Raw genomic sequence first — 24,712 nt, 5'->3', positions numbered from 1 at the left:
AAAGTGAGGGTCCGAAAAAGGTATACTACGGATGGTCCGGACACATGTGAGGAGCATTTGGTGTCGCTTCGATGGAGTATGTTTAAGATCGAGAGTCATCTGAGGCGTACTGCGGTTGACCAAAGTCCAATGGATGGTAAGGCTACGTTCGTACGATCGGGGAGTCGAACCTGGCAATGTCAGTTGAAGGCCAAACAATTTGCCTTTTATGGTCACTCTAAGAAATCTCTAAACCTAGAAAATCTTCGATTCCGCATCTCTAATTCTTATGCATATTTTCGCGATAAATCTCTTTTCCATGCACAAAAGATAATACGATTATGTGACAAGTATATTATTAATATAGTTGTCATGTCGATGAAATGTGGACTCCACATGGATACTTGCATGTCCAAATTATCGATGTCATCTTTCATTTCAGTTAACGTCTTTCGAATTTTCTAACGGACATATCATATTAGATCCGATATGTCAGGTGAGCTTGAGCTTGAGACGGATGTGGTCCTTCGGGCCAGGTTCCTGTTTAGTTCCAAGACCAGTAGGGATAGGGATCAATTCAATTAACCGACTTCCCATTACCATAAATAGAAATAGCAGAGCCACTCCTTCCACACCGGGAGACCTTTATCCATATATCCTGCCATAATCATATTAGTTGAGGGCATGGCCGAGGGTAAGGTGGGTGACTTGAAATACTTTTTCCATAGTTGAACAATGAGAGAATTTAGTAGACATTGGCGTAGAACTTTCTTTAATTGACTGTTGACACCTAAATTTTGCTTATTCATTTAGGGTTTAATTGCATGAAAAATTAGGGATTGATTTTTAATCCCTAAACAAAAATATTTTCTTTAAATTGTATGGCATGTAGACAATAGGTGCATTTGCATTAATAGGGCCTATTAGAACATATTTTTCATGTTTATTTTCAAAAATTAAATTAAAAAAATTAGTTAATTAATAAATTAAAAAAAAAAAAAGGCCAGCGTTGAATTAGTCAACGCTGGCCCACTTCACTTTCCTAGCCCTGTGCCGTGCGCTGACCTGGGGAAGGGAAGAACGCAGCGGACAGAAGCCAGAACAAAAAGCAGAGAGAGAGAAGACAAAGGGGAGCTCTTCCCCGTGACTCTCCCTCTGATACTTGCGAAAAAGAAGAAAAGGGGGAAAGGACACGGAAGAAAGGAGTCTCACAGGAGACAAAAAGAGGACTCTGCCCTCTTCTTTTATGGGGATGAAGGCACATCCAGAAGAAGGAAGATAGAGAGCGGGAGAGGGACGGAGAAAAAAGAAGAGCTGGTTTGAAGGAGAGCCGAGAGAGGGGAGTGTGAAAAAACAAAAGAGAGAACAGAGGAACCGAGAAAGAAAAAGAGAGAAGAGAAGGAAGAGGCCGAGGGAGTTCGGGGGAAAAACACGAGAGCAGAGGGTCCCCATCCGCCTGAAGGAGACCCTGAGGTACCGCCGACGAGCCTCCGATCGCCGCTTTGCCGCCGGCCAGCCTCGAACAGGTAGGATTTCGACTTCCCCTGTTTCGGCCTCCTCCTCCCCTGCCTCTCGGGTGCCGGGCACACCGAGCCTATTCGGTGGTCGCCCGGCCCCGTCCATGGAGGCTTACACTTGTTTCACGCTCGAATAAGTCGATTTAGGCGTTATACGTGGAAAATAGGCCGTGAGCTCTCTCAAAATCGGACCTGTAATTCCAATCTTCGACCGCACTAACGAGACAGTCTAGGGTTAGAACATCAAACCAGGTCGTGTTGATTTGTGGATGCTTCATTGTAAACTGAAGCGAGTTTATGGTGTAGTGAGCTTATTTAAACCTATGCATATCACGCTTGAGTAAAAGAATAGTGTTGAAGCTCGGCCCCAAACTTGTTTTTGAGCTCGCTCACCACTTGTTTGATAAAATGCCCAAGCGAATGCGAATCTGTTTTCATGAAACGGATGCTCTGGAGCTTCGATTTATGCACGAGCTCTTCCAATATTGTCACTGACTTTATGTTCTCTTTGTCTTTCATGTGATTTCGTGGCATATTAACCTTGGTTCGAGTCGGCCGCGTACACAACTCCCTTGCTCCGGAAAGCTCTTCGTCACCGGTGATGCTCGCGGTTTGAGGCCGCAACTGTTAGCTCTCTATCTTCGGTTTACGCGTGTTCACGCTCGTTTGTTCAGACTTAAGGTCTGTTGTTTGGGGAGCCGAAAGTCTGATGGCCGGGAAGCTAAAATGCGTCGCCGCTGTTAGCGATTTAATGGCCGGTGGTGCTGGCTTAGGGACTTTGGTTCGATGATGGGGGGTTGCGATTTCGGTCCGAGCAAATTCGTTGTCAACGCCAGTCGAAGAGACCGGTTTTGGTTCGAAGTTTGGGTTGCCGACGTTTCACCAAGAAAAGGACGTTCTTGGTGAGCTCTCGGTGAAGAACCAGAAGGAATAGAAGGACGTGCATGGGCTTGCAGGGGGAAGAGAAAAGGCAAAAAAAGAAAAAATAGAAAAAGAAAAAGAAGACCAAAAGAAAGAAAAAAAGAATAAAAGGGGAATAAAAGATTAAAGAGGAGAAAAGAAATTTAAAAAAAAATCAGAAAAGAAATAGGGAAAAGGGGGATCCCGAGCGGGACTGAGTGTCGGGTCAAGTAGTCGGGCGGATCGGTCATGGGACCTGGTCCGGATTTTTATTTTATTAATAAAAAATATTAAAAAATTAATTTTAAAAAAATCCGAAAATGTTTAAAAACCCAAAAAAATATTAAAAAATCTAAAAAACATTTAAAAAAATTAAAAAATTCTGAAAAATTCCAAAAATCCAGAAAATTAGGAAATGTTCAAAAATCACTTTTTGGCCCTGATTTCACTAGATATTAGTTTTAATTCCATTCTGGGCTTAGTTTAAAATTCGTAAAAATTGAGAAAATCCTTTAAAAAATTCTCAAAAATCGGACAAGCCATTAGGGTTTTACCTTGGGGCTTTTGATTGCCTTTTCCTTTCTAGAAACGATGATAGGTCGCCGGTTGTTTATTTTGGTTGTGCACTTTAAATACATCGGTTGTTATTTTCCATTTTTAGCATGGTTAGGACGAGCTTTAGACTTTTCGATAGGCTACCCGGTATGTTAGTTTGCGAATGTTCAAGTTTAGGTACCGAAAGGGCACTAGTTAGATCGCTAGTGTAATCAAGTCCCCGTACCCATTGAATCTCTGGTTCGTAGAAGTGAAGCATTTCTCCCGTGTTTCACTTGGGTGTCTAGTCGACCCACCAAAAACTGACTAGTGGCGACTCCTAGATGAAATTGATTTGTATGTTAACAACCTAAACTTCAGTCGCGAATTGGTATGGGCTTGGGAGAGCTCGAGCTAGGTTTAACTTAGTAATCCATTAGCCAAACACCTTAGGAGGCGGGGCCGGTTCGGGGAGGTCGCGACATTGACTAACCATGACAAGATGTAGCATAGATTGGAAATTGCTTTGCCATTCATATCATGATTCAGTTAATTTGACACACAGAATTCTGAATGCTCTTCGCATGAGAAGAAAACAATAAAACTTCAATTTGCGCAGCCCACACACGAAAAGACTACTCGTAAAATTTTTGAGAATTCGAAAAGAGACGATGAAAAGAATCTGAGGTAAGCTCCGTGGAGCTCGTAAAACCATGGGTTGTGCCTTGAAATTCAGAGTTGGTATACGGCTTAAGGGAAGTGTATTCAACATTACTACACTTTACAGTTCTAAAGGTCTTCTAAAGGTCAGGTTGAGCAACCAGAAACCTTAAAGAAGCACCTAACTCGAGTGTTTGTTTCCAGAAACGGAAGTTGTAGAATCGACATTGGCAATCAGCTTCCCCTGACTTATGACTCTTGCCCACATAGTGATTATTAAGTCTAGGATCAAGGAAAGGTATCTTACACATTCAGGACCACTGCATTCATTAGAACAAAACTCATGCTTTTATCCATTTTGCCAAATCGGAAGCAGAATTCAGCCTAGCAATTCTATAAGTTCTGTTCTCACCAAAAGTGAGCTAAAGCGAAGCTTTTTCTGCTATATCGTATTGCATAGTGTATTATTCACCCAAGTCTTATCAGTGGTTCTGAAGATGGATACTCTGAACACAATATCGTCCCTTTTGATAAAGCTCGAACACACACGTCTTCCACCTTCAGAGAAGTTTCTCTCATGAATGCATCCCAACAGGCAGATAACTTTCCATAATGTTCGTGGATGATGAGCTTCAATGGCCATGATTTGTCTTGAAATATGAGCCACGGTCTGCGGGCTTTTCTTAATGTGCGTCTTTGGGAATGAACCAGGAACTCTCTGCTCAAGCAGACATTTCACGATTTTGTCATCAGAAAGAAGATAACAACCAATGATTTCTGAGGAAGACAGTACGAGGATCCATTTCAAAGCGTGTGAAGGATAACAGAAACTATTGACGCGATGCACGGTTAACCTAGAGCTAACACAGTCTAGCGACTCTACGCAATTTAAATCCAAGAGTTGTCATTGTCATGAGGATCTTACCACATTGTTTTTCTTCAGATGTATTCACCTCACCGCAATTTTGGAGAAAGGATACTCGTGGTTTATATTTGCTGGCAAGTTCAAAAGCATTGCACAAGCCTGGCTCTTTCAGCTTACCTGCAACGGTCGCAAAAGAACATGAAGAAAGCTTGTGCTTTCCAGGCATATTCTATTCTTGTATGTCAAACTCAAATCTATTGACATAGCAACCCTAAATCAATAGATCTGAGTATTACTAATGGTCTAGATTCCTGAGGCCTATACGCACACCAATACAATTCTCATCACAATCAAATCCAATATGACCAGTAAGAATTGTTTCCATTGGCTTGACATTTACGAGATCCCACAATACATACATATGCACACATGGGAGGACTAGAGACAGAGAAACACAACGAGAATGAATTAGCTCTAAAATAATTTCTCTTAGCCTGACAACGTGGAGAGTTCCTGTAAGGAATTCAAATCAAACACAAGAACAACACAGTCAAGGGGAGAATTAGTTAATGTATTAAGATTCACACCTGGAAAATCTAATGATGAGCAATTTGAACTTCTGTTCCTTTCCAAACTCTGTGCTGATGAATGTGCATAGGAACCGCCGTGAACTTCGCAAACCTGATCAAATTCCCTTGCCATACAAAGCCGAGGACACTTGGCTGAATGCAATCCATCCCTCAAGACTTAAAGCTCGACCGAAACATCATGACAATCTCCAGCATCTTCCACTTTCAGCAAGACAATTCCACAATCGCCGAGGCTCGGTTCCTCACATCAGCATTGATTGGCGGATATCCTATGTCAGACGTGCTTTTATCAAATATGATTACATGGAAAATGGAGTCCTCTTCAGATTTAAAGACCAAAAATTGGCCCTCACAGATAGAGTAATGCTCTGCAAATTAATTCCAACCCTTCGATAGCCAAACCATCTCACCATATTTTTCCAATTCCACAGGCCAAATAATTGCACCATTCTCTCATAAGCATCCTTTCGAGAGTTCTCACCATATTTTCTCATGAACCCTTTTGAGAGATTCTCACCGTATTTTCTCGTGAACCTCTTTGGCATTCCCTGTAGGAAAAATAAAACCCATAATCTTAATAAGCCTATGAGACTTGCTTTCAAATTCAAAAAGAAGAACAACATATAAGAATGCATAAACCAAAACGGACATCTTGAAGCACATCCTTTTCGATTCATTCAGATTTGCAACGTGGCATTAATGAGTGTGCATCTAGATTATTATCAACCTCATAAACCCAATCGGCATAGAAGTACACTTCCTTGATTCATCAAGACTATATAAAGGAGTTATTATTTGGAATATTGAATTCCTTTTGGACCAGCCAAAGTGACACTTCTAGAGTTCATATCGATCAATGTAAATCAAGTCCTAACCAGAACTAGTGAATATGTAGACTTTGAACACAACATCATCCTTATCAATCAGTATTCACATGCAGATGCAGATGGCTTCCTCTTGCAAATGTGGGCCAACCAGCAGAAAAGAAACCAACCCACCCCCACCCTCAACAAAAAAAAACCAAACCAAAACAACTAAATACCTGAGGGTAGCAATTTGCTTGATTTCTTGAATATGTTGCGTGATGAATTGAACAGGAGCAGACTGCCCATGTACATGGTTGAAAAACCAATATATAGTGAAATCAAATCACACATTGTGTGAGTTTAAGGCAGTATTTGCTAGTTTCAAGAGTTTTGATAGACAGTAAACCATATAATGGAAGTCATCAATCCAAAGTCAAATGTCAGAATCTATGCTCCTAGAGTCCTAGAGTGCAATAGGGTGCACATTCAGTAGAAGCCTTCCATGTCTTATATATATTTAAAACATATGAATTTCAGCCACACAGACCGCAATCACAGGGGAAAAAGCAAAAACATCAACGACTGGAACATGGATGGAATCGAAAATTTAAACATAAGCTATTCGGTTGGTTTTATCAAACTATTCGTTCAATTTGACAAAGTAAAATCATCTTTTTTTTCCCCAAATCTGATTAATATAACAAAATACAACAGTATCTCCTATTTGACAACAAAATTATGAGTCATTAGATCTACAATGAAATTTCAGAATCATGACAAGCCACCCTCTTATCTTTTAGGTCTTTCTCTTTAGTTATGGAGGCAGCAAGATTCTTCGTAATTTGCTGGTCCATATCAACATAGTCTCCTTGTGCAATTCACATATTTATTCTACTTCCACGACATTGAATAACATTGTCAAATTTCTCCATATAAGAGGACTTGGATTCTAATTCTTAAGACGCCTCAGCAATTGCTTTGCCAACACATCTATCCACAAAAAAAGAAGACGATTGTTATCTTTTCAAACCTCATACCACCAGCTTATGTCCCAATAACTGTCCTTTCATTCTTTTCCCTGCTTCAATTACTCCATTGTTAAGGTCTATACCTGGTTTTAAACATATACCCATGAATACTTAAAGAAAAATAACATGTCATGTGGTTTTACTACACAATGAAGTAAACTTGGAAATACTCTAGAGTATAATTAAAGTTATAAATAGCATTAATAAATTTGATTTTCAAACATGCCAGTCTGAGAAAATAAGCTTGGGATCTTACTAAGCCATACTTAACATAAGAGGGCCTCATCACCACCTTGAAAAAGGGATGCTCCGTTTGAAATTTGTTGGCCGATTTAAGAGCAGTGAGAAGCCTTGGGTGCGTGTGGCCATAAGAAACCAGCTCACAATCTACTAACTGTTTGGTCCCCTCTACGCTTGAAAAACGACAACCTTAGTGACAGTTCACGTAAACTTCATTAATTTGACTTGCTATGAGAAAATTTCAACATAGATTGGAAGTTAATATTATCCCCACAGTCATAACGAAATCAATCAAGATTAAAAACAAGGGCTTCTTAAAAACTATTCTAGAATTTGAAAAGAACAGCGGAAAGAGAGTTGTGTAAGCAAACACAAGACATGTTAAACCGCAAGTCACCCCTCCAAATCTTCATGATGATGAACAGTCGAGAGTTTATCGAGAACAAGGCGTAAAAGTGACTCCTCATATTTCGACTAGGCATGGACACTCTCTAAATTTTCAAGTTCCATGATTTATTCCCTCTTTCATTAATAATAGAAATTTACCCTTGATGTTTGTTGAGAGACATCCATCCCTAAAGCAACTTTATCAGATATTATTACATGAAACAGAGCCCTAGTCACAACTTCTTTGTATTCATGAATATGTTTCAACAATTCTGTCCAATGCACGTTTTCAAACACGGATAAAACTTGAATGTGGAACGAATTTAAAGGGCAGAGCCCCTAGCTGAAGAAGACGACGATCGAGGAAGGTTCACGAAAATCGGGAGAAAACTCGCGCGCAATAAGACAAGAAAATCGGGAGAAATGATGTGTGAAGAAGCGTGAACTCACGAATTTGCCGGATACGGATGCGGGAGAGAGAGAGAGAGTAAGATCTTCTCTGATGAAGTGGGGAGAACTGTCCAGGCTCGGCGGTGCCGTCTCCGGCGTCGCACTTTCGTCTTCTCTCCGACGACGGCGACGACGGCGACGACGACAACGATGACCAGAAACCGTGGATGATCTTCAGGGAATGGTGGGAGGGCGCACTGTTCAGCTTCTCGCGCGAGACAAAATCCCTTTCGTCTTTTTGGATAAGCGCTTCAGTGACGGAGGCGAGATCGACGAGCCCCATCAGCTCCCACGGGGGGGCTCCCATTTAACTCTTCTCTCTCTCTCTCTCTCTTCATATTCACCACCTGCCCTGCCCTGCCCTTCCCTTCATCAGTGGTTAGGCAAGTTTAAAAAAAAAAAAGATGGAAAGTTTTAGGGGTCGAGCAATTTGAGATGCAAGAGGCGAGCGAAAAAAGCAAAAATACGCGCGAAAACAAACAGGCATTAATTGGATCTTACCAAATCCATTTGCATATTTGTTCATGCCGATAACTTTTGTATGGTTGTATTGAGATCACGCTCCTCCCAGTTCCATTTCCACTTGTATCCAAATAGTGTCACGTAATGTAAATTTGGCGTGCCTAGCGTACCCTTGGAAAAAATCTTCATTTGCGGGCACTCTTCCACTTCAATATATTCCAAGGATGGGAACGTGAAGATGCAACTTGTGGAAGAGGAGAAGCATTCTAGGCTTGGCAGATTTTGGAGTGTCAAACCCTTTAGCTTCCCAAGAGAAATCACTTTTCCTTCTTCATTACCATCGTTTGCCACTACTTCTTTCATTCTTTCACATCCTATTATAGTCATATCAATGAGATGCACTAAATTTGTGATCACTGAAGCTGTTACAAGATGTACCAATCCAGAGGAATTCTTCACCACTAACTTCCACAAATTGTGGAAGGATGTCATGGCTGGAAATAATGTTGTCAAACAGGGACAATCCCAAACCTCAAATGTTTTGATACTCCGAAGAATTTTCTCCATTAAGTAGTCTTCTCTCCATAAACGTTTTAAGTTATGCAGCTTGCTTAACTTAAGTTCTCTTAGATTTTCAAGCAGCGGATGTTTTCCCTCGTCAACAAGCCATTCGTCAAGGAATATATCTTCAAAGGAGCAACAAAAGATCTCAAGGCTTTGTAAATTCTGAAATCTCTCTAGGAGAAATCTAGGAGGAAAGACGGCCTTTTCACCATGAAAGCATGCCAATGTTAGTGCTTTAGGCTTGCCAAAGATATCATCAGGAAGTTTTCCATTTCGCATCATTTGAACATCTTTATCGACTAAGAAAAGTTTCTCTAAGTAGGGAAAGTCCTGCCAAATTGTCAACACAACGAGAAAAGTAAATTCAGCAAAGATTGGGCCATAAATCATTTGTTGTAAAATGTAAACCTAATTAAGATGATTCACATGGAAGGTGGCCATCTTCTTACGTTTCATCAAATCAAAAGATCCCTACATACAATCTCAAGCTTTTAAAAGCCTCAAGTAGAGGTTGGTATGGTTATGTTGGTAGAGTGAATCTAAATTCAAGAGCCCTTCAACTCACCAAATTTATCTTTTATTAGAAATATCTTATCTTGTCAACAAAAAATTGTCATCTTTGGAATTTTATGTAATGGGATGCACTCAAAATGTTAGTAAAATGTTTTGGGTCCACAGACTTAAAAGTGTGCTTAAGATGTAAGACATATCTTATGTTGTCTTCAAACACATAGGCAACGGGTTTCAGGTTTTCTGTAGTATTATAATATGAAGACTATGCAGTGGACAGGGGAATTAACGAAAACAATAGAAAATAGGGCATTAAGGTGCTAATGTTATTTTTGTTTTGAAAAAATTGTTTTAATTGATTTTTTAGAGTTTGTAGAAGATAAATTCGCGAAGAAACACGTGTCAACAATGGGGAGGACCTCATGTCAAATTCTCATTGATTTCCCTAAGGAGCACCATTAGATTAGATTAGGAATATATCGTGTTGTCAACAGAAATCTGTAAATATTTTTCTAATTCTAGGTAATGGAATATCTTATGGGTGTCCGCAAATGAAAAGTATACTTAATATATTAAAAATATCTTAATGCTGTCGACAAACTAATAAGCAAGGGAGATCATATTTTCTATAGCATTATAACGTGACATGATTATGCAGTGGATATAAGATTAGTGAGCGATTTAAAGAACAAAGTAGAAACTGAGGGAGAGCAGCTGTAAACATACCCTCTCAAATGAAGACTTTGCTTCTTGGCATGAAAGGTCCTGTTGATCATCTCTTTGAGCCCAATTGTTCATGGATGCTGCAAAGGACAACGTGTTCAGTTTGTCACAGTGCGTCACTCGCAATTCCTCCATGAATGGCCAATTCAAAGTGGGCAAATTAGGGCAGTAGCTCTTGAGCCGTGACATATCGTGTAACACTAGAGAGGTTAGTTTCGGGAAAAGAACTTGAGCAGTATTGGAGTGTGGAGTGTCATCTCCACTAGCGACTATTTCCTCGATCCCACAACACTCCACTCGAAGTTTCTTCAGTTGGGTAAGACTTGTAGCGACCCAATGCGGAAACAAATTTCCAAGGCTCCTACAATTTTGAACCTCCACTTTCCCTAAATAGTCAAAAGTGTGAGTTTCTTGAGGACCGTCGGTCCATATTTTGCTTAAATTGTCCATGTGGGAGAGAACCATCCACTTAAGTCGAGGAAATTGTACCTGCCATATTGAAAAAAATGACACAATGAATGTGATTACATTGAGTTATGAACTCAAAGAAGGAATTTTCAAAACTTCCCTCGCTCTCACAAATTATGAGAATGCAAGAGCTTCTTAGTGATATAAACAGGGAGGGGCTAATTGATGCTTTCATTTCATTCAGTTGATTGATGAATAAGGCCAAGTATATTGCATTGCAACAAGCATGAAATGATAAATGCATTTATAATCAATAGTACATTGCGCATTAGCTTTTAAGTGGCTTGATTGACATTTAATACTAGCAACGCCTTATCAGTTATCCCTTTAATTATCGGACAGTTGCCATGATGACTTCTCGGATTCTCAAACTTTCATGTTTGCCGATCACAAATAGAAGAAGGCCATTTTACTTGAGTGCTTAGGTGAATATTAAGAAATAGAAAGGTGCTTGCACTGATCATTATCAAAGTCTAGAGCACTCCTAGATGAACATCCAATTTGTCAGATTTGTTTGCAGTGGTCATTATTAAAGTTGCTTGAACTGATCTTTTGATAATGCAACATTAGATAAGGAGAGAATCTATTAGATTTATTTGATTCAAGGTGAACATGCATCACAAGGGGAGAAAAAGCGAGGGCATGGTGATGACGAGCCATGAATAACGTGTGCAGAGAATTTAAGCAGCATATATATTGATAAAGGAATGGATGAAACCGAAGCATGGCTCCACATTATTTCCTCCATTTACTATGAGCACCGTTACTTATTCAACACTAATACTAATTGCGAACATTACTTACAAATCTTCTAATGAGTAAGTTCACTAATGAGAAGTGTAATGAAAAATTGATGGCAAACAAGAGTAAAAAAGAAAACTAACTTCAATTGTTTACCACTTTTTTCTTTATTATGTACACAATTTTTTGTATTGAAAGAAAATAAATTCGTAACAGGCACAGACAATGTAATGACTTCAATAAAAAAATGTATGTTAAGATCTCCGCAAGAGCAAATTGGGTCAAATTTACTAGTTCTACGTTGGACCATTAATGACTTGCTTGAAATAATATTTATTAACTTTTGAGGTGGAAAAGTGAAAACAGAATCTTGCGGTGGGCCAGTGATCCAACCGCTGGCAAAAAGTGTGTGTAATAGGTAACCAATTTGCGTGGAGGCAAAACCAAAAGAAGAAAAAAAAAAAAGGAGAGTGGATGACCATATTATGTTTGTTTGGAGAAAACCAACTGTGCTTTTTTTACCGTGTTATGGCCTCGACGAAATGTCCATTGAGAAGCAAGTATTGATATTATTCATTTGGTTACAATAATATTAACCCAGTTACGATTTGTCACAACCAAAAAAATAGAATGACTTTCCACACTTCCCTAAATTTATTAATGTTCTTAATTGAGGATTTTGATGAGTTTTTGAAATTATCTAACCATGTGGGAGATATTTATTATTACATGACGGCTCATATTTGACACAAAACGAAATTAATGCTATCACAACTTGTCATGACCAAAAATTCAGACGACTATTTTCATACTTTCTCAAATTTATTAGTATTCTTGATTGAGTGTTATGGCTACTTTTTGAAATATCCTCAGAATGTGGGGATGCCTATTATTACATGACAGCTCATACATATAGATGACATTAGAAGTAGAAAAATAATTAGTGATATCTATTACGATTAAGAAGAAAAAATGTGTGAACATTCTACTTGCAAGTAACAATAGAAAAAATTGCGCAAAAGCATTAGAATAACAAAAACACACAAGCATTTTTAGAAGAGAAAGCAATAATCGAAATTTGTAAGGAATCTATAACGAAAAAGTCCAAAAAGCTAAGGAGGGGAGGGGCACTAAAATAAATTTGGTAAAGATATAAGCTTGTAATTCACTTAATCAATCAAAAAATGAATTTGAAAATTGATTTTTATTCTTCAAAAAATTAGACGATGGTGGGTACTTGTATATTCCTTATTATTCTACTTTGACAATAACCTCTCCTAAATTCTGTTTAATGGATAAATTAATCATAGGATTTTAAAATTGTATTTGTTTATATTTTATAAAAAAAATTATCATTATATTTAACAAGTGTCTCGATTAACAATCCTTATTAACAACTTAGGTTAATATCATGCATTTCAGGTACTTGAGGGGTCGCCATTTATTGCGTTTAGTATTCATGAGACGGAATGGTAGTGTTGATTGGATAATTTCTTCTTCTTTTTTTTTTTATGTTGCCAGGACATTGACCAAATATTGTTACCTAGTTATGAAGTATGACTTGCAATGTCGGCAACCGCCCACTGAATGTCTACTAAATATTATCCAGCTGTCATTTTCTCTCTTTTATTTTTTCCTTTTTTATGCCTTTTTACTTTTCCAGAAAAAGTAATCTACCTTTTTCTCTTCCCAAACATAGATTGTCCACATTATCACACTAATTATCACTAAATACAATAATCCAGAATTACTAATTATTGTAAAACACAGTTTCGTAATTTGATAGGCTATTCGAGTACAGTGATTCAAGTATGATTTACGAACGAAAAAGATAAACCGCTTCATGCATATCGACCTTTTTTATTTTTATTTATTTTATTTATCAAGACCCGGTCAAGCATGGGTGAATATTAAGAAATAAAAAGTTGATTGCATTGATCATTATCGAAGTCCAGAGCACTTCAATTAAAAAGAGCCACTCTCTCTAATTCCTCCAATTTCATCGATTGGGAAGATGATTATGGTACAATGAGCTGTAATAGCTAAGCAATTTGTGAAACTGGGTGTTTACAGTTATGAAGCTTTCTTTTATCCCTTTCTTCATGTTCCATAGAACGACGCGAGTTTGCTTCTACGCAAGAAACTATGAAGTGGCAATACGGACATCTTTTTTTGCCAATTTTAGATGCTATTCTATGTTCAGTGCTTTATAGTTCAAATTGTAAAACGTAAATGTTTTTATGTGGTTACTGTGATAACTTTTTAAGAACCTCGTTAATTAATTCTAGAGTATTGCGCACGATGTGATTTTATGAGCCGACACAAGACTAACATTTCTAAAAAGATATGGAGATGTACAATTAATAGTTATATTTGCTGAGGATCAGAGAATTCTTGATCTCTGTACTAAAGATTTAAAGATTATGTACATAAATCCGTAGAAAGCACGGGAATGCTGCTAGTTATTAGACATTTACTTATAATTAGATGATTTTGAATCCGTAGATATGTACCAAATGTCTGAATTGTTTTGCATTAAAAATTTACGGATGTGATCATGGACTCCTGTGGGGAGGTAAATATTCTATACATCTTTGTTCAGGTATGAAACACGAGTCCCGACTAAATTCGAGCAAAGCACCGATGACTGATATTACGAACGTTATATCTAGCATTTTTGTCCAATTCTAAGAGAGTATGTTACATACGAAATGCCAAAAATGCATTAGCTTGAAAAAACTGACCTGTGGAGTGAAAAGCGAAGGGGTGCCGGGGTCAATCTCCATCATAGATTGCCAAGTCAAACTTTTCATCTTGGGGCAGTGGGCAATGGTCAACTCTTCCAATTTGGGACATTCCAGTGTATGATTCTTTCCCAAGAGGAAACTAGTCAAATTGGGCAAGCATTCCAGCGTCAAGCATTTCAAATTTGGGAATGTAATCTTCTCCACGGCGCTTCCCTGCCCTTCTCCGTCTGTGATCACTCCTTCCATCTGACCACACTCCTTTATTTCAATCCACCGTAGATTGGCAAGGCAGTGAGTCATTGATGGAGTGAAAGCATGTCCCAAGTTGCTGCAATTATAAAGCTTGAGATCACATAAAGAATTGAAGCGCAACAATTCTTGAAGATCTTTGTTCCATAGTCGCCTCAACTTTGGTAGATTGACCAAGTTCAATTCCGATAGCTGAGGCAGCACCCGAGTGCTTTCCACAGTCTCTAGCCCTTCTAAATCGAGTATTTCTTCTAGTGACTCGCAATCGCGCACTTGCAAAAAGCTCAAATTGTCTAAAACAAGCATCAATTTGGATGGAATTGCTTTAATAAATGATGGACATTTATCCACCACCAGTGATTCTAATTGCCAAGATGACTTGCCGGGATTAAGTTCGCTATGCCATTTTCCAATCAGATCGGGGAGCTCAGATAGCAGCATTTTCTTTACTCCAGCAAACATACCCTGTCAAAAGTTGGATCATTAAACATAAACTTCTACTTAGCAAAAATCGATTATTCTATTCATGGTCAAAACCATCCAATTGCACAGGATTTGGTGAGTGATGCGTACCATTTCTTCGAACATATTTTGGATGGTGATGTTGAGGTCTTCCTTCCAAGACCATGCTGCTGCTGCATCTCTAGCTACTCGTACTCTCTTTAGCTTTGGCGCCTCTATTGGTCCTTTAGAGAAGGAATTCATGTTGAGACATCTGGTCACGATGACATCTTCCAAGAGAGGGAACATCAAAGTGTATCCATTCTCACACTTTACGCGAGAGAAGCATGTTAGACTCTCCAACCATTCTAAGCTTAAATCGGTTAACATCGGGAATAACAAAGTTTCTGATGTTTCCATTCCCAACCCTTCTTCCTCCGTGATGATCGCCTCCATCTTCTCGCAATATTGTACACTTAGTTTTTTTAGTTGTGCAAGAGATTTAACCGTGGATGGGGAAAACATAAACCCGAGATTATCCAATCGAGTGATTTCTAATGTCTCCAATCTCGGCAAGGCAACCTGCGGAATTCGCTCACGGAATTGGTGATTTGGTTAAATCTCGAATCCACGAACTTTCAAGATGCAAATATAGATGAGTGCGAAGGGGAGAGGGGGATTATTAAGTTGCACAAAAGGAAAAGAAAAAAAAAAACCAAGGAGTTAAAAAATCTGCATACTAATACCGTTTCTAATTTCCTACAGTATTTTTTATAGAATACCATAAAGTTATCTAAAGTAATCACCAAAACGAAGATAAGGAATCTTTCTCCAGTCTTTTCTTGGACAAATAACTTTGAATTGCAAAGCTTAATCTAATTAGTGAGCCAGCCAATCTGAAGATTTTCTCCTTCAGAAATGGGCTAGCCAGTGGTGCATTACTTATCTCTCTCTATATATAATAAAGCAAACCCAATAATACTTTTCAACCTTAACTTTTGGCCCCAAAAGTTCAAATAATATGCAAGGCCACTGTCTAATGAGAACTACGGCTAAAGTTAAAAACCCCAAAGATTAGGGCGATTAAGAAAAAGCGAAGCAGCAAAGGCTCTCTCCAAAAGTTTCCCAATCTAGTTCCATCATCTTTGCCACACAACTGGGAAGAGGAACAGATGTACTCAAACGCAGTACCTCGTGGGACCCACAACTTATAGTCCACGACCCTTGACTGACGGGAAACTGAGACATTGCATGTGTCCCTAATTACAATGGAAAGCTTTATTTTTCTGTTTTTCCTTCTCTTTTCATTTTTTTTGTAAAGAGTAACTAGTCTTTTCCAAAAGCTAATTGTTATAACTCTAGGATATCCTTTATCTGCAAAGTTGCTCGCAATGTCCCCATCTACCTCGCCATCACCCATTGCTCCCCTCCATACAACAAGTTTTAATTTTTTTGTGTTTCGTTCATTTGGACTATTGTCATCCCTAGCTATATTACGATGAAAAAAAAAAGAGTAAAGCAGCAAAGGCTCCTTGTAAAGTTTCCTCGATCTAGTTGCGTTATCTCTAAAAGCGAGCTCTCTTCATGGAAGCTCAAAGCATGGGAAGAAGATAAGTCTTATGCAGACTCGCTGGCATGTGGGACCCACTACTTAAATTTCCACGACTCTTTATTGGCAAGGGAAACTGACGTATTGCAAGAGTCTTGGGCCCCACCATGAACTTCAGTGATAATCGCGCCATTGTAAAAGGGCAATCTTGTCTAGTCTCGACTGCATCTTGGCATGATGCTTCTAACTGTGGGTTGAGATTTTGCTAAGGGCTCCAAGCATTCGCCTGAAAATTGTTTCATTTTAACCTTTCACAGAATTGGTGATTATGTTAAATTACGAATTCATGAACTTTCAAGATGCAAATATTGATGAGTGCCAAGATGTAAATTATGAATTTGCGGAATTGGTGTTTTTGTCTTAAGTTGCATTAAAGGAAATAAAAAGAATAAAATAGGAAAAGTTAGTAAAAAAAATCTCCATACTCATGTTGATGACTCTCGGACGAGAAGGCTATTGGTATTACTAGAGACAAAATAAAAAGTAGGAATTCTGACTTGATTCTGTTAACAATGGGCAAAATGGTAATTTGGATATGCTCCAATAACAATTTTATAATCACCACATTAGTCTCTCATTAATCCCAAACGTAAATAAAATCTCTTCCTCTCTTCAATTTAGTTCATTTACTAAAATAATCAAATCACACTTTGTGCTTTTCTTGCCAGCCCAAGAATCAAATAGCTAGTAAATTGATGAAGAAAAGTGCAGCTAAGAGAAAGAAAATGATGCAGAGATTGAGATTAAAGAGAGGCGACCAACTCAACCATCAAATGGCCCACTACAGAAGGAGGTGTGATTTTATCTACAAACCAAATACGCTTAATTAATCAAATACGCTTAATTATTTTCTTCTGTAGTGGGAATTTTATCTTCGTCAATTCTTCTGTATTTGTATTAGTCAAATCATGCTTTGGCCTCCTAATACGCTTAATTAATTAAAGTCTAAAATATATACAGAAAAATAAGGTAAAAGAAAAGCAACAATCTTAAAAAAATTAAGACAAAAATTTATAATAATATGGTTGACTTCATGAAGAGTTAAAATTTTAGTAGGCTTTCAAATATATCCCAAGCATTTAAAACTATCATAGAAATGTCAAAATATTGTATTTCATTTTGCATATGGCCTCCACAATTAGCTATTTAAAAGGACCATGGATGATAAAACCGCATAGCTATGCTCCATCGTAGTCTTCAACAAGTACCATAATTTATCTAAACAGAAAAGAAAATTTAAAAAAAGAAGAGTTAAGAAAAAACTAAATAATTAAATGAGGACTTACGTAACTAGAAAACGGGAAATCACAAATAAAATCAAATTGGGCTTTTATTCAATTAAGAAGAAAATAATTTACATAACATAGATAAATCAAACCACAAGTTACTAAGGCAAGCAACACCCACTTTGCCAGGGGCAGTGGGGCATTTTCAATAAAAAATGCGAAACAAGATAAACAGCTCTATTAAAGGAAACTAATTAAACTCAACGAAAAAATAGAAAATAAGAGAAGGATTGGTATTTTTTTGTCATCATACTATTCTTTTCCTAAAATTGAAAAGATGTAATGATCTAAAAAATAGTATGATGACAAGAAATAATAATTAAATAATAATGATGATGATGATAGTCGCAGTAGTAGTTATTATGTTAACAAGTACTCCTAGGGCACCGCGTAACTGAATAATTCAGTTTCAAGGCACAAATTTTGCATAACATGAAGACGATTAATTGATTGGAAACTATACATTTTTCTTAATTAGTTTCTCAACAAGTGCCTCAAGTTGGCGGCGAAAGAGTAATTTCCTATTGAACCCGGCATAAGAGTCATCTAAAAAATAGAAAAAATTACAATTTTACCCCTGAAAAATCACATAATGGGCACTCGCAAACGGAAAAATTGACAAAGGGTTGATGGCTCAAGGGATTTTTTGTGAAGGTTGAAAGTCCAAGAGTAAATGTGTACCGCTCTAAAACTTCCATGGGGGATTTCGTGTAATTTTTCCAAAAAGTTGCTCACTAATGCCTACGACCACGAGATATCTTGGTCTTTTCCTTCTTAGATGTCTTCAATTTCTCCAAATTTATTAGGCAAAATGGGACTAATTTCCCCACAAAATAACATAAAATTGGACACGTTGGCAGTTGGGATATCGCAATAACTGAGGAGTCACTAGTCATAGTCACAAGTTGAGATCCCAACTTTCCTTGAGAAAAAATAAACAGCTTGAGATTATTTTCCCTGTTATTAGTAAATTACCTTGGATATTCCTTTAAAATCCGTAAGCTTATGTAACCTATCGTAATTAATTGTCCTTGTTGCCGCAAATTCTTAAGGATGACTATAAATCCACATCTTACATGTCTGAAGCCATAACACTTTAGGCGAAGAGACCCAATTGTACCTGATTACAATGGAAAGCTCTTTTTTTTTTTTTTGTAAAGAGTAACTAGTCTTTTCCAAAAGTTCATGGCTATAACTCTAGAAAGTCCTCCATCCACAAAATCACTCGAAATCTCTCATTTACCTCTCCATCACCCGTCCCTTCCACCTATACAAGAAGTTTTACTTTTCCGTGTTTTGTTCATTGGACTATTCTCATCCCTGACAAGCTAACCTCAGATCGCTACTTTCTGCCGCCACACCACTTTACAATGTTGGAAGAGATTCACTATAATCCCATAAATCTTTGCAGATCTAGGTTTTATGCAAAATAATAATAATAATAATAATAATAATAATAATAATAAATTACTAACGCAAGAGTAATTCTTTATTGAAGATTTAGAACCCTAGATAGTTAAAAGCCCCAAAGCCTCTTTGCAAACAATCCCAATCTAGTTCCTCCATTGTTATTGATAGCGAGCTCTCTCCACGGAACCTCAAAGCATGGGAAGAAGATATGTCATACTCAGACACACTAGCATGTGGGACCCACAACTTAAATTTCCACGACTCTTCGCTGATGGGGAAACTATCGTACAACGTGATTCTTGGGCCCCACCATCACGCCACTGTAGAGGAGCAATCTTGTCTAGTCAACTAAAAGGTCGTACTAGTATAAAATAGCTGCGCTTTTCTTAATTGCACAATTGTTTATCATTAGTTCACTTGACTTCTCTTTAATGTTAGCAAACCACTATCAATAACCAATTTAACAGGATATTGTGGATTTGTGTTTGTGATGCCAAAAGTACATACAAAGATATCTATACATACTATAAAGGAGTTAGATGACTCAACTAAAATGGCTCATCTGTGAAATATGTTTTATTTTTTAACAAGAGTTTCATAAGAAGATTGGTCTTGCATTTCATGTAAAAACTAAAAGGGGCAATTTCCAAAGCTCTGGACCCTAGAGATCTTGCTTAAATAGGTAAGGTCATATAACCAATCCTAATTAATCATCCTTATTGTCGTAATTTCCTTAAGGGCGAATCTAAATTCACAGCGTACATGTACGAAACCATAGCATCTTAGGTGGAAAGAACCAATTGACCCTGATTACAATGTAAAGCTTTATTTTCTGTTTCTCTTTTTTTGTTTTTTTTTTTGGGGGGCGGGGGGGCGGGAAGGGGGGGGTAAAGAGTAAGTAGTCTTTTACAAAAGTTGATTACTATAACTCCAGAAAAAATCCTTCGCCTGCAAAGTTGCTCGCAATCTCCCATCTACCTCGCCGTCACCCATTGCTCCCATTGATGCAACAAGTTTTTTAATTTTTTTTGTGTTTTGTTCAATGGGCTATTGTCATCCTGACAATATTACGATCACAAAAAAAAAAAAAAAGCAAAGCCGCAAAGGCTCTTTGAAAGTGAGCTCTCTCCATGAAAGCTCAAAGCATGGGAAGAACAGTCATACTCAGACATTATAAGTCTAGTCAACGAAATGGCCGCAGCAAATTTTTGCCTGACAAAATTGTGGTGCGTTTCCTTAACTGGGCAAATTGTTTGTCCCTGGTTTACTAAATTGTCTTACCTTTTAGTAAATAACTATCAGTAACCAATTTAACAGGATATCAAACACAAGTCTGTGTTTGTGATGCCAAAAGTACGTCCAAATAAATCTATCTATGCTATATGCGTGCATGAACATGCACAAAATTCTGTGCTCATATAATTTCAGGGCCCTATGCAATGACTAAGTGCTTATTTAAACAAGATTCACAAAAGTCATGCATCAATTAGATTAGCATAGTTGCTTTTATTTAAAAGCCCAGTCCTCCTTCCCAATCTTCGTATTGATTTTAAGAGAGTGACCTATACTATACATTTTGTGGATAATAACAAAGTTTGATAACTAAATTCAACGGAATCCATTGTGAAAGATGAGAAATTACTTTACTTATGGAATTACTTTAATGCCCAAATTCCATTCAATTTTGCTTTACCAAACCCTCTTAATATACGTGCAACATAAAAGTTGAAATAACTTAAAACCTATCACAAACTAAATTTACATGGATTTCATATAATTAGTTGGATATCTACGCAATTAAGAGAAACGGAAGATTGATTTATCTAATTACAGAGAAGGAATGAACTGATAAGGTAATTAGGAAGAAAATAAACTGAAAATAACAAATTGAATAACCATCATAATCTGTGTTACATCTAATTAGCAAAGAAACGAAAAGTAAATAAATAGTTACCTGTTGCCCATTGAAGAATGCGATTTGAGTGCTAACTTGGTTGTCTGATGTACTACTTGAAGGAGCTGACCCGGCGTTGAAAAAGTTCTTGATCTTTGGCAAGTCACGTAATTTCAATACACGCAAATTAGGCAACTCCACTTTGCCACAATCATCAGCTTCTACAATCCCGCGCATTAACTTGCAGCTGACAACTTCGATCTCTTCTAGCTCTTGAAGTTCGCTCACCACTGAAAGAGGAAACAATACTTCCATCTTGTCACAACTTTCGACTCGTACTACTTTTAATGTGCTGAAAAACTTGGAGGAGAATTGGCCATGGCATATCTTCTCCAAGTTGATGAGATTCTCGAGAAGTAACGACTCCAATGCCTTAAAATTTGTATGGGATGGCGATTGGAGGATGTAACGGACGGAGGAACTATTCTTGACCTGTAGATGCTTTAATTCTGGAAAACCTTTTGGGGATAATGTGCAAATACTTTGCTCACTTCCATTCAACTTCTCCAAAAGCAGATCATCAGTCTTGCTTAAGATACTTTGGATGCATCCTTTCCGAAGAACATCGCTTAATGGATCCAACCGGAGCGCCAATGTACTTGATCCTTTGCACGGCCGGCTCCACGCAATACCTATTTGGATTCTGTACTTGGTTAACCGCTGGAAGTTTAGATCCTTTGGGAGCACATTCGGATTGGGAATGGATACATGTAGAGTGCAGAGATTCTTCATGTTATTCAACTCTATAAGACTGGCATTAGTTGGTGGAGTTTGGTCCACAGCATTCCATCGGTGAAAGCTATCCTCCATGTACAACTCCTCTAATTTCACCAAGCTTCCAAGCACATCCGGTTCAATTGTCCTAAGTTGTGAACAATAATTCAAGTCTAACAGCCTCAGCTTCGTTAGTTGCCCTATTTCTTTTGGCAATCGATCAATGTAGGAGTATCGAATGCTGAGAATTTGTATCTGTTTTAGCTCGCCGAGAATGGCCACATCCTCTAACGAACAACAATCAAGACATAGAGTGTGCAACTTCTCCAAGAATTGAAACGGCGAAGGCGAACGACTGAGACGTATCCCGGTAAGATTTAAGACCATGAGATTTTTCATAGAGTTGAAATATGAATATGGGACCTCAAGAGAATTCTTATTTGTGAACAACATAAAGATTCGCAAATTGGGGCAATCTAATTCTTCGGGAAGTTGCTCCAAGTCAACGTAGGGAAAGCATATCGCCCCACAACTTTTGAGCTTGTCCTTCGGCAACTCTGCAACTGACTCATCTTTCAACACGAGAAGAGGGTGATCTCTTGAAACGATCGAGGCAACAAACATACGAACCAAGTCATGTATTTTGAAACCATCATCTTCTCCACTGTGTAACAACAGGGAGGAGGCTTGAAGAGTATCAATCAGTGAGCTCAACCTATTTCTAGCATATTTCATGCTATTATCTTCTCCAAATAACCCCAAACCCACGCCATGCCTCACCAAATTTTCAAGAGAGGGCTTAGAGACACCATAAACAGCACAAAGTTGTAACAATGACTTTGCCTCCTCGCATTTTATACGATCATAACTTACTCGTAATGTCTTATCAATCACCTCACCGGTTTCTTCGTCCCAAATTTGTTTCAAAGCATTTTCACATTCAGAGTAACTAGTGTCAATAAAAAGTCTTGCTATCGCGAGAATTAGGAAAGGCAAACCTGCACATATGCGGAGTGCTTCCCCCACCAAGGGCTCTAACTCAACTCGAACTTTGCCTCCCACCGTTGTCTCAAACAGTCTTTTTGCCTCTTCGTCCTCCAGGCCACCAAGGCGGAAGGCAATGTCACAGAGCATTTCCCTTCGCAAAACACGTTGTTCTCTCGCCGTCAACAACAACTTGCATCCTATAACTTTGTTGTCAGGTCCGCAAGGAATGCCGACTGATTTCAAGTCGAGCCGCTCCCACAGGTCGTCCAATATTATGAGGACCTTCTTTTTCTGTCTCTCCTCATCTTCCAACCTCTCGCGCAGAAGCTGCGCTCGCAATTTGACTTTCTCTTCCTTCTTAATGTCACTAAGGCCCAAACAGTCCGCAATCTCTTCTTGAATCGTCTTGATGTCTGGATTTTGCGACACGTCGGCCTTCGCGACCCAATCGAACGAATTTTTTTCCCTTATTCTCTTCTCGGCATCCGCCAAAAGGGTGGACTTGCCAACCCCACCCATCCCGTGAACCCCAACCACGCTGTTGCCGTTATTGGCAAGAGCATCCATGATCTCCTGTATGACAGATGCTCTGGAGTCGAACCTAAGCTTAATCGAAGTTGAGGCAGAATATGCGTAGGCTGCCGCGGTGGTCGACCGGATGACATCTTTGCCTTCTTTCCTGGCCGGAGTCGGTGCAGCGGCATTCCCCGGAGGTGGACGGCTGTAGGAGATGTTGTGGAGTTCCCTGCAATTTCCAGCGAGTCGCTGAATGTCTTCGATCTTGTGCTTGGCGTTCCTGCTGAACTGATAGCGACAATTGGGGTCGGGAAGAGTCCCATAGCAGCAAGTCTTCGTCGCCTTTTCGAAGTCCCCCAACAGGTCTCGCGCCTCCTTCGAGGCCTTTTCAGAACTTGCCTGCAACTCTGTGGCTCGGCTGTAGACATTCTGAAGATTGTTTCTAGCCTCTTCCGTGGCATTGTGGAGCCTCTCAGCCTCGTACTCTAGCTTCTCGACTTCCTCCCGAAGATTGTTGGCGTAGCTCTCGGAGGACATGACGTATCCGAATCCACGCTTGATGGGAGCAACTACGTACTTCAAAACATCCCATGCAATAGAAATGGCAGAATCGATCGACATCTTTTTTTTTTTTTTTTGTCCGAAAAACAAAGAACGAGAAAACAAGGTGACAAATACAGAGAACAATGAAAAAGAGAAGCAGATACTGAAGAAGAAGACGAAGAGGAGGAGGAAGAAAAGTTGTGCCGATGAGAAGAAAGAGCAAAACAGAGCACGAAGACGAGAGACGAATAAGGCGAGAAATGGTTTGAGTGCAAGAAAGGATGAAGTGGACGTCAAAGAGCAATCAATATATAAGCATGGAAGAGCTTGGTTAGCCTTAACAAAAAAAACACCAGTCAATTTCTTAGGAAGTTAAAAACTTGGTAGCAGACTGCTCCAAGTCATCACTGGCCAAAAATTGTAAAAAAAAAAAACATAAAACCGCTCTTGGTCGCTCAATCGAGACAAGAATAGAACGGTGGACTCGTAAACGATGACTAACAGAAATGGATTATTTTCTTCATTTTATTATTTATTTAAATTTTTTTAATATGTCTTATCTCTAACTCTCTTTACTCTCTCATATTTATTATCCCTCTTTGCAAAGCGCGAGAGCCGAATCCCGTACATGCGATATTAGCATCCCCACCCCTCTAATCCTTTTACCAATAGGACCACATACCTGTTAGTTATTATCTATTTTGATGACCCGTCACTGCTAATGCACAAATATTGATTAGGTGGGAGAAAATTGTAAAAGTAATGAAAGCCAAGCCCACGTAGCCGCAGAATTGCATAGTCTCTTAGCTTGATTTCTTTTTCTAAAATTTAA

General features: G+C 38.6%; 2 protein-coding genes across 10 annotated transcripts; both read right to left on the bottom strand.

Annotated features, from left to right (window-relative positions):
- Positions 1-3,893: 3,893 nt before the first annotated feature.
- On the bottom strand, positions 3,894-8,072 carry LOC115662004 (uncharacterized). Of its 7 annotated transcripts, none has more exons than XR_008817755.1 (5): positions 7,957-8,051; positions 7,136-7,287; positions 5,043-5,593; positions 4,516-4,632; positions 3,894-4,308 (listed from the first exon to the last, which is right to left on the bottom strand). XR_008817755.1 is itself a non-coding variant. In XM_056317097.1 (4 exons), exons 2-4 carry the CDS (start codon positions 5,155-5,157, stop codon positions 4,033-4,035), a joined length of 567 nt encoding a protein of 188 aa, XP_056173072.1. In that variant the 5' UTR covers positions 5,158-5,593; positions 7,957-8,072; the 3' UTR covers positions 3,894-4,032. The 7 variants fall into 7 exon arrangements, 4 of the variants coding, with proteins under 4 accessions (XP_056173072.1, XP_056173070.1, XP_056173071.1 ...); XR_008817757.1 differs by lacking the exon at positions 7,957-8,051 and having other exon boundaries at positions 5,043-5,314; positions 5,456-5,593; positions 7,136-7,908; XR_008817756.1 differs by lacking the exon at positions 7,957-8,051 and adding an exon at positions 6,088-6,149 and having other exon boundaries at positions 7,136-7,906.
- An 18-nt stretch (positions 8,073-8,090) lies between these two features.
- LOC115662003 (uncharacterized) lies at positions 8,091-24,302 on the bottom strand. Of its 3 annotated transcripts, none has more exons than XM_056317090.1 (6): positions 21,121-24,302; positions 14,994-15,443; positions 14,169-14,885; positions 10,219-10,704; positions 8,458-9,312; positions 8,091-8,323 (listed from the first exon to the last, which is right to left on the bottom strand). In XM_056317090.1, exons 1-5 carry the CDS (start codon positions 23,956-23,958, stop codon positions 8,479-8,481), a joined length of 5,325 nt encoding a protein of 1,774 aa, XP_056173065.1. In that variant the 5' UTR covers positions 23,959-24,302; the 3' UTR covers positions 8,091-8,323; positions 8,458-8,478. The 3 variants fall into 3 exon arrangements, with proteins under 3 accessions (XP_056173065.1, XP_056173066.1, XP_056173064.1); XM_056317091.1 differs by having other exon boundaries at positions 8,091-8,318; XM_056317089.1 differs by lacking the exon at positions 8,091-8,323 and having other exon boundaries at positions 8,352-9,312.
- Between the last annotated feature and the right edge of the window lie 410 nt (positions 24,303-24,712).

This window comes from Syzygium oleosum, unplaced genomic scaffold (genome assembly GCF_021117445.2).
Source record: "Syzygium oleosum isolate NSW1041296 unplaced genomic scaffold, Sole_v2.1 Sole_v2.13, whole genome shotgun sequence".
In the NCBI taxonomy this organism is placed as follows: domain Eukaryota; kingdom Viridiplantae; phylum Streptophyta; class Magnoliopsida; order Myrtales; family Myrtaceae; genus Syzygium; species Syzygium oleosum.
Note: the sequence above shows the minus strand (reverse complement) of the source record. Positions and strands in the feature narration are given on the sequence as shown.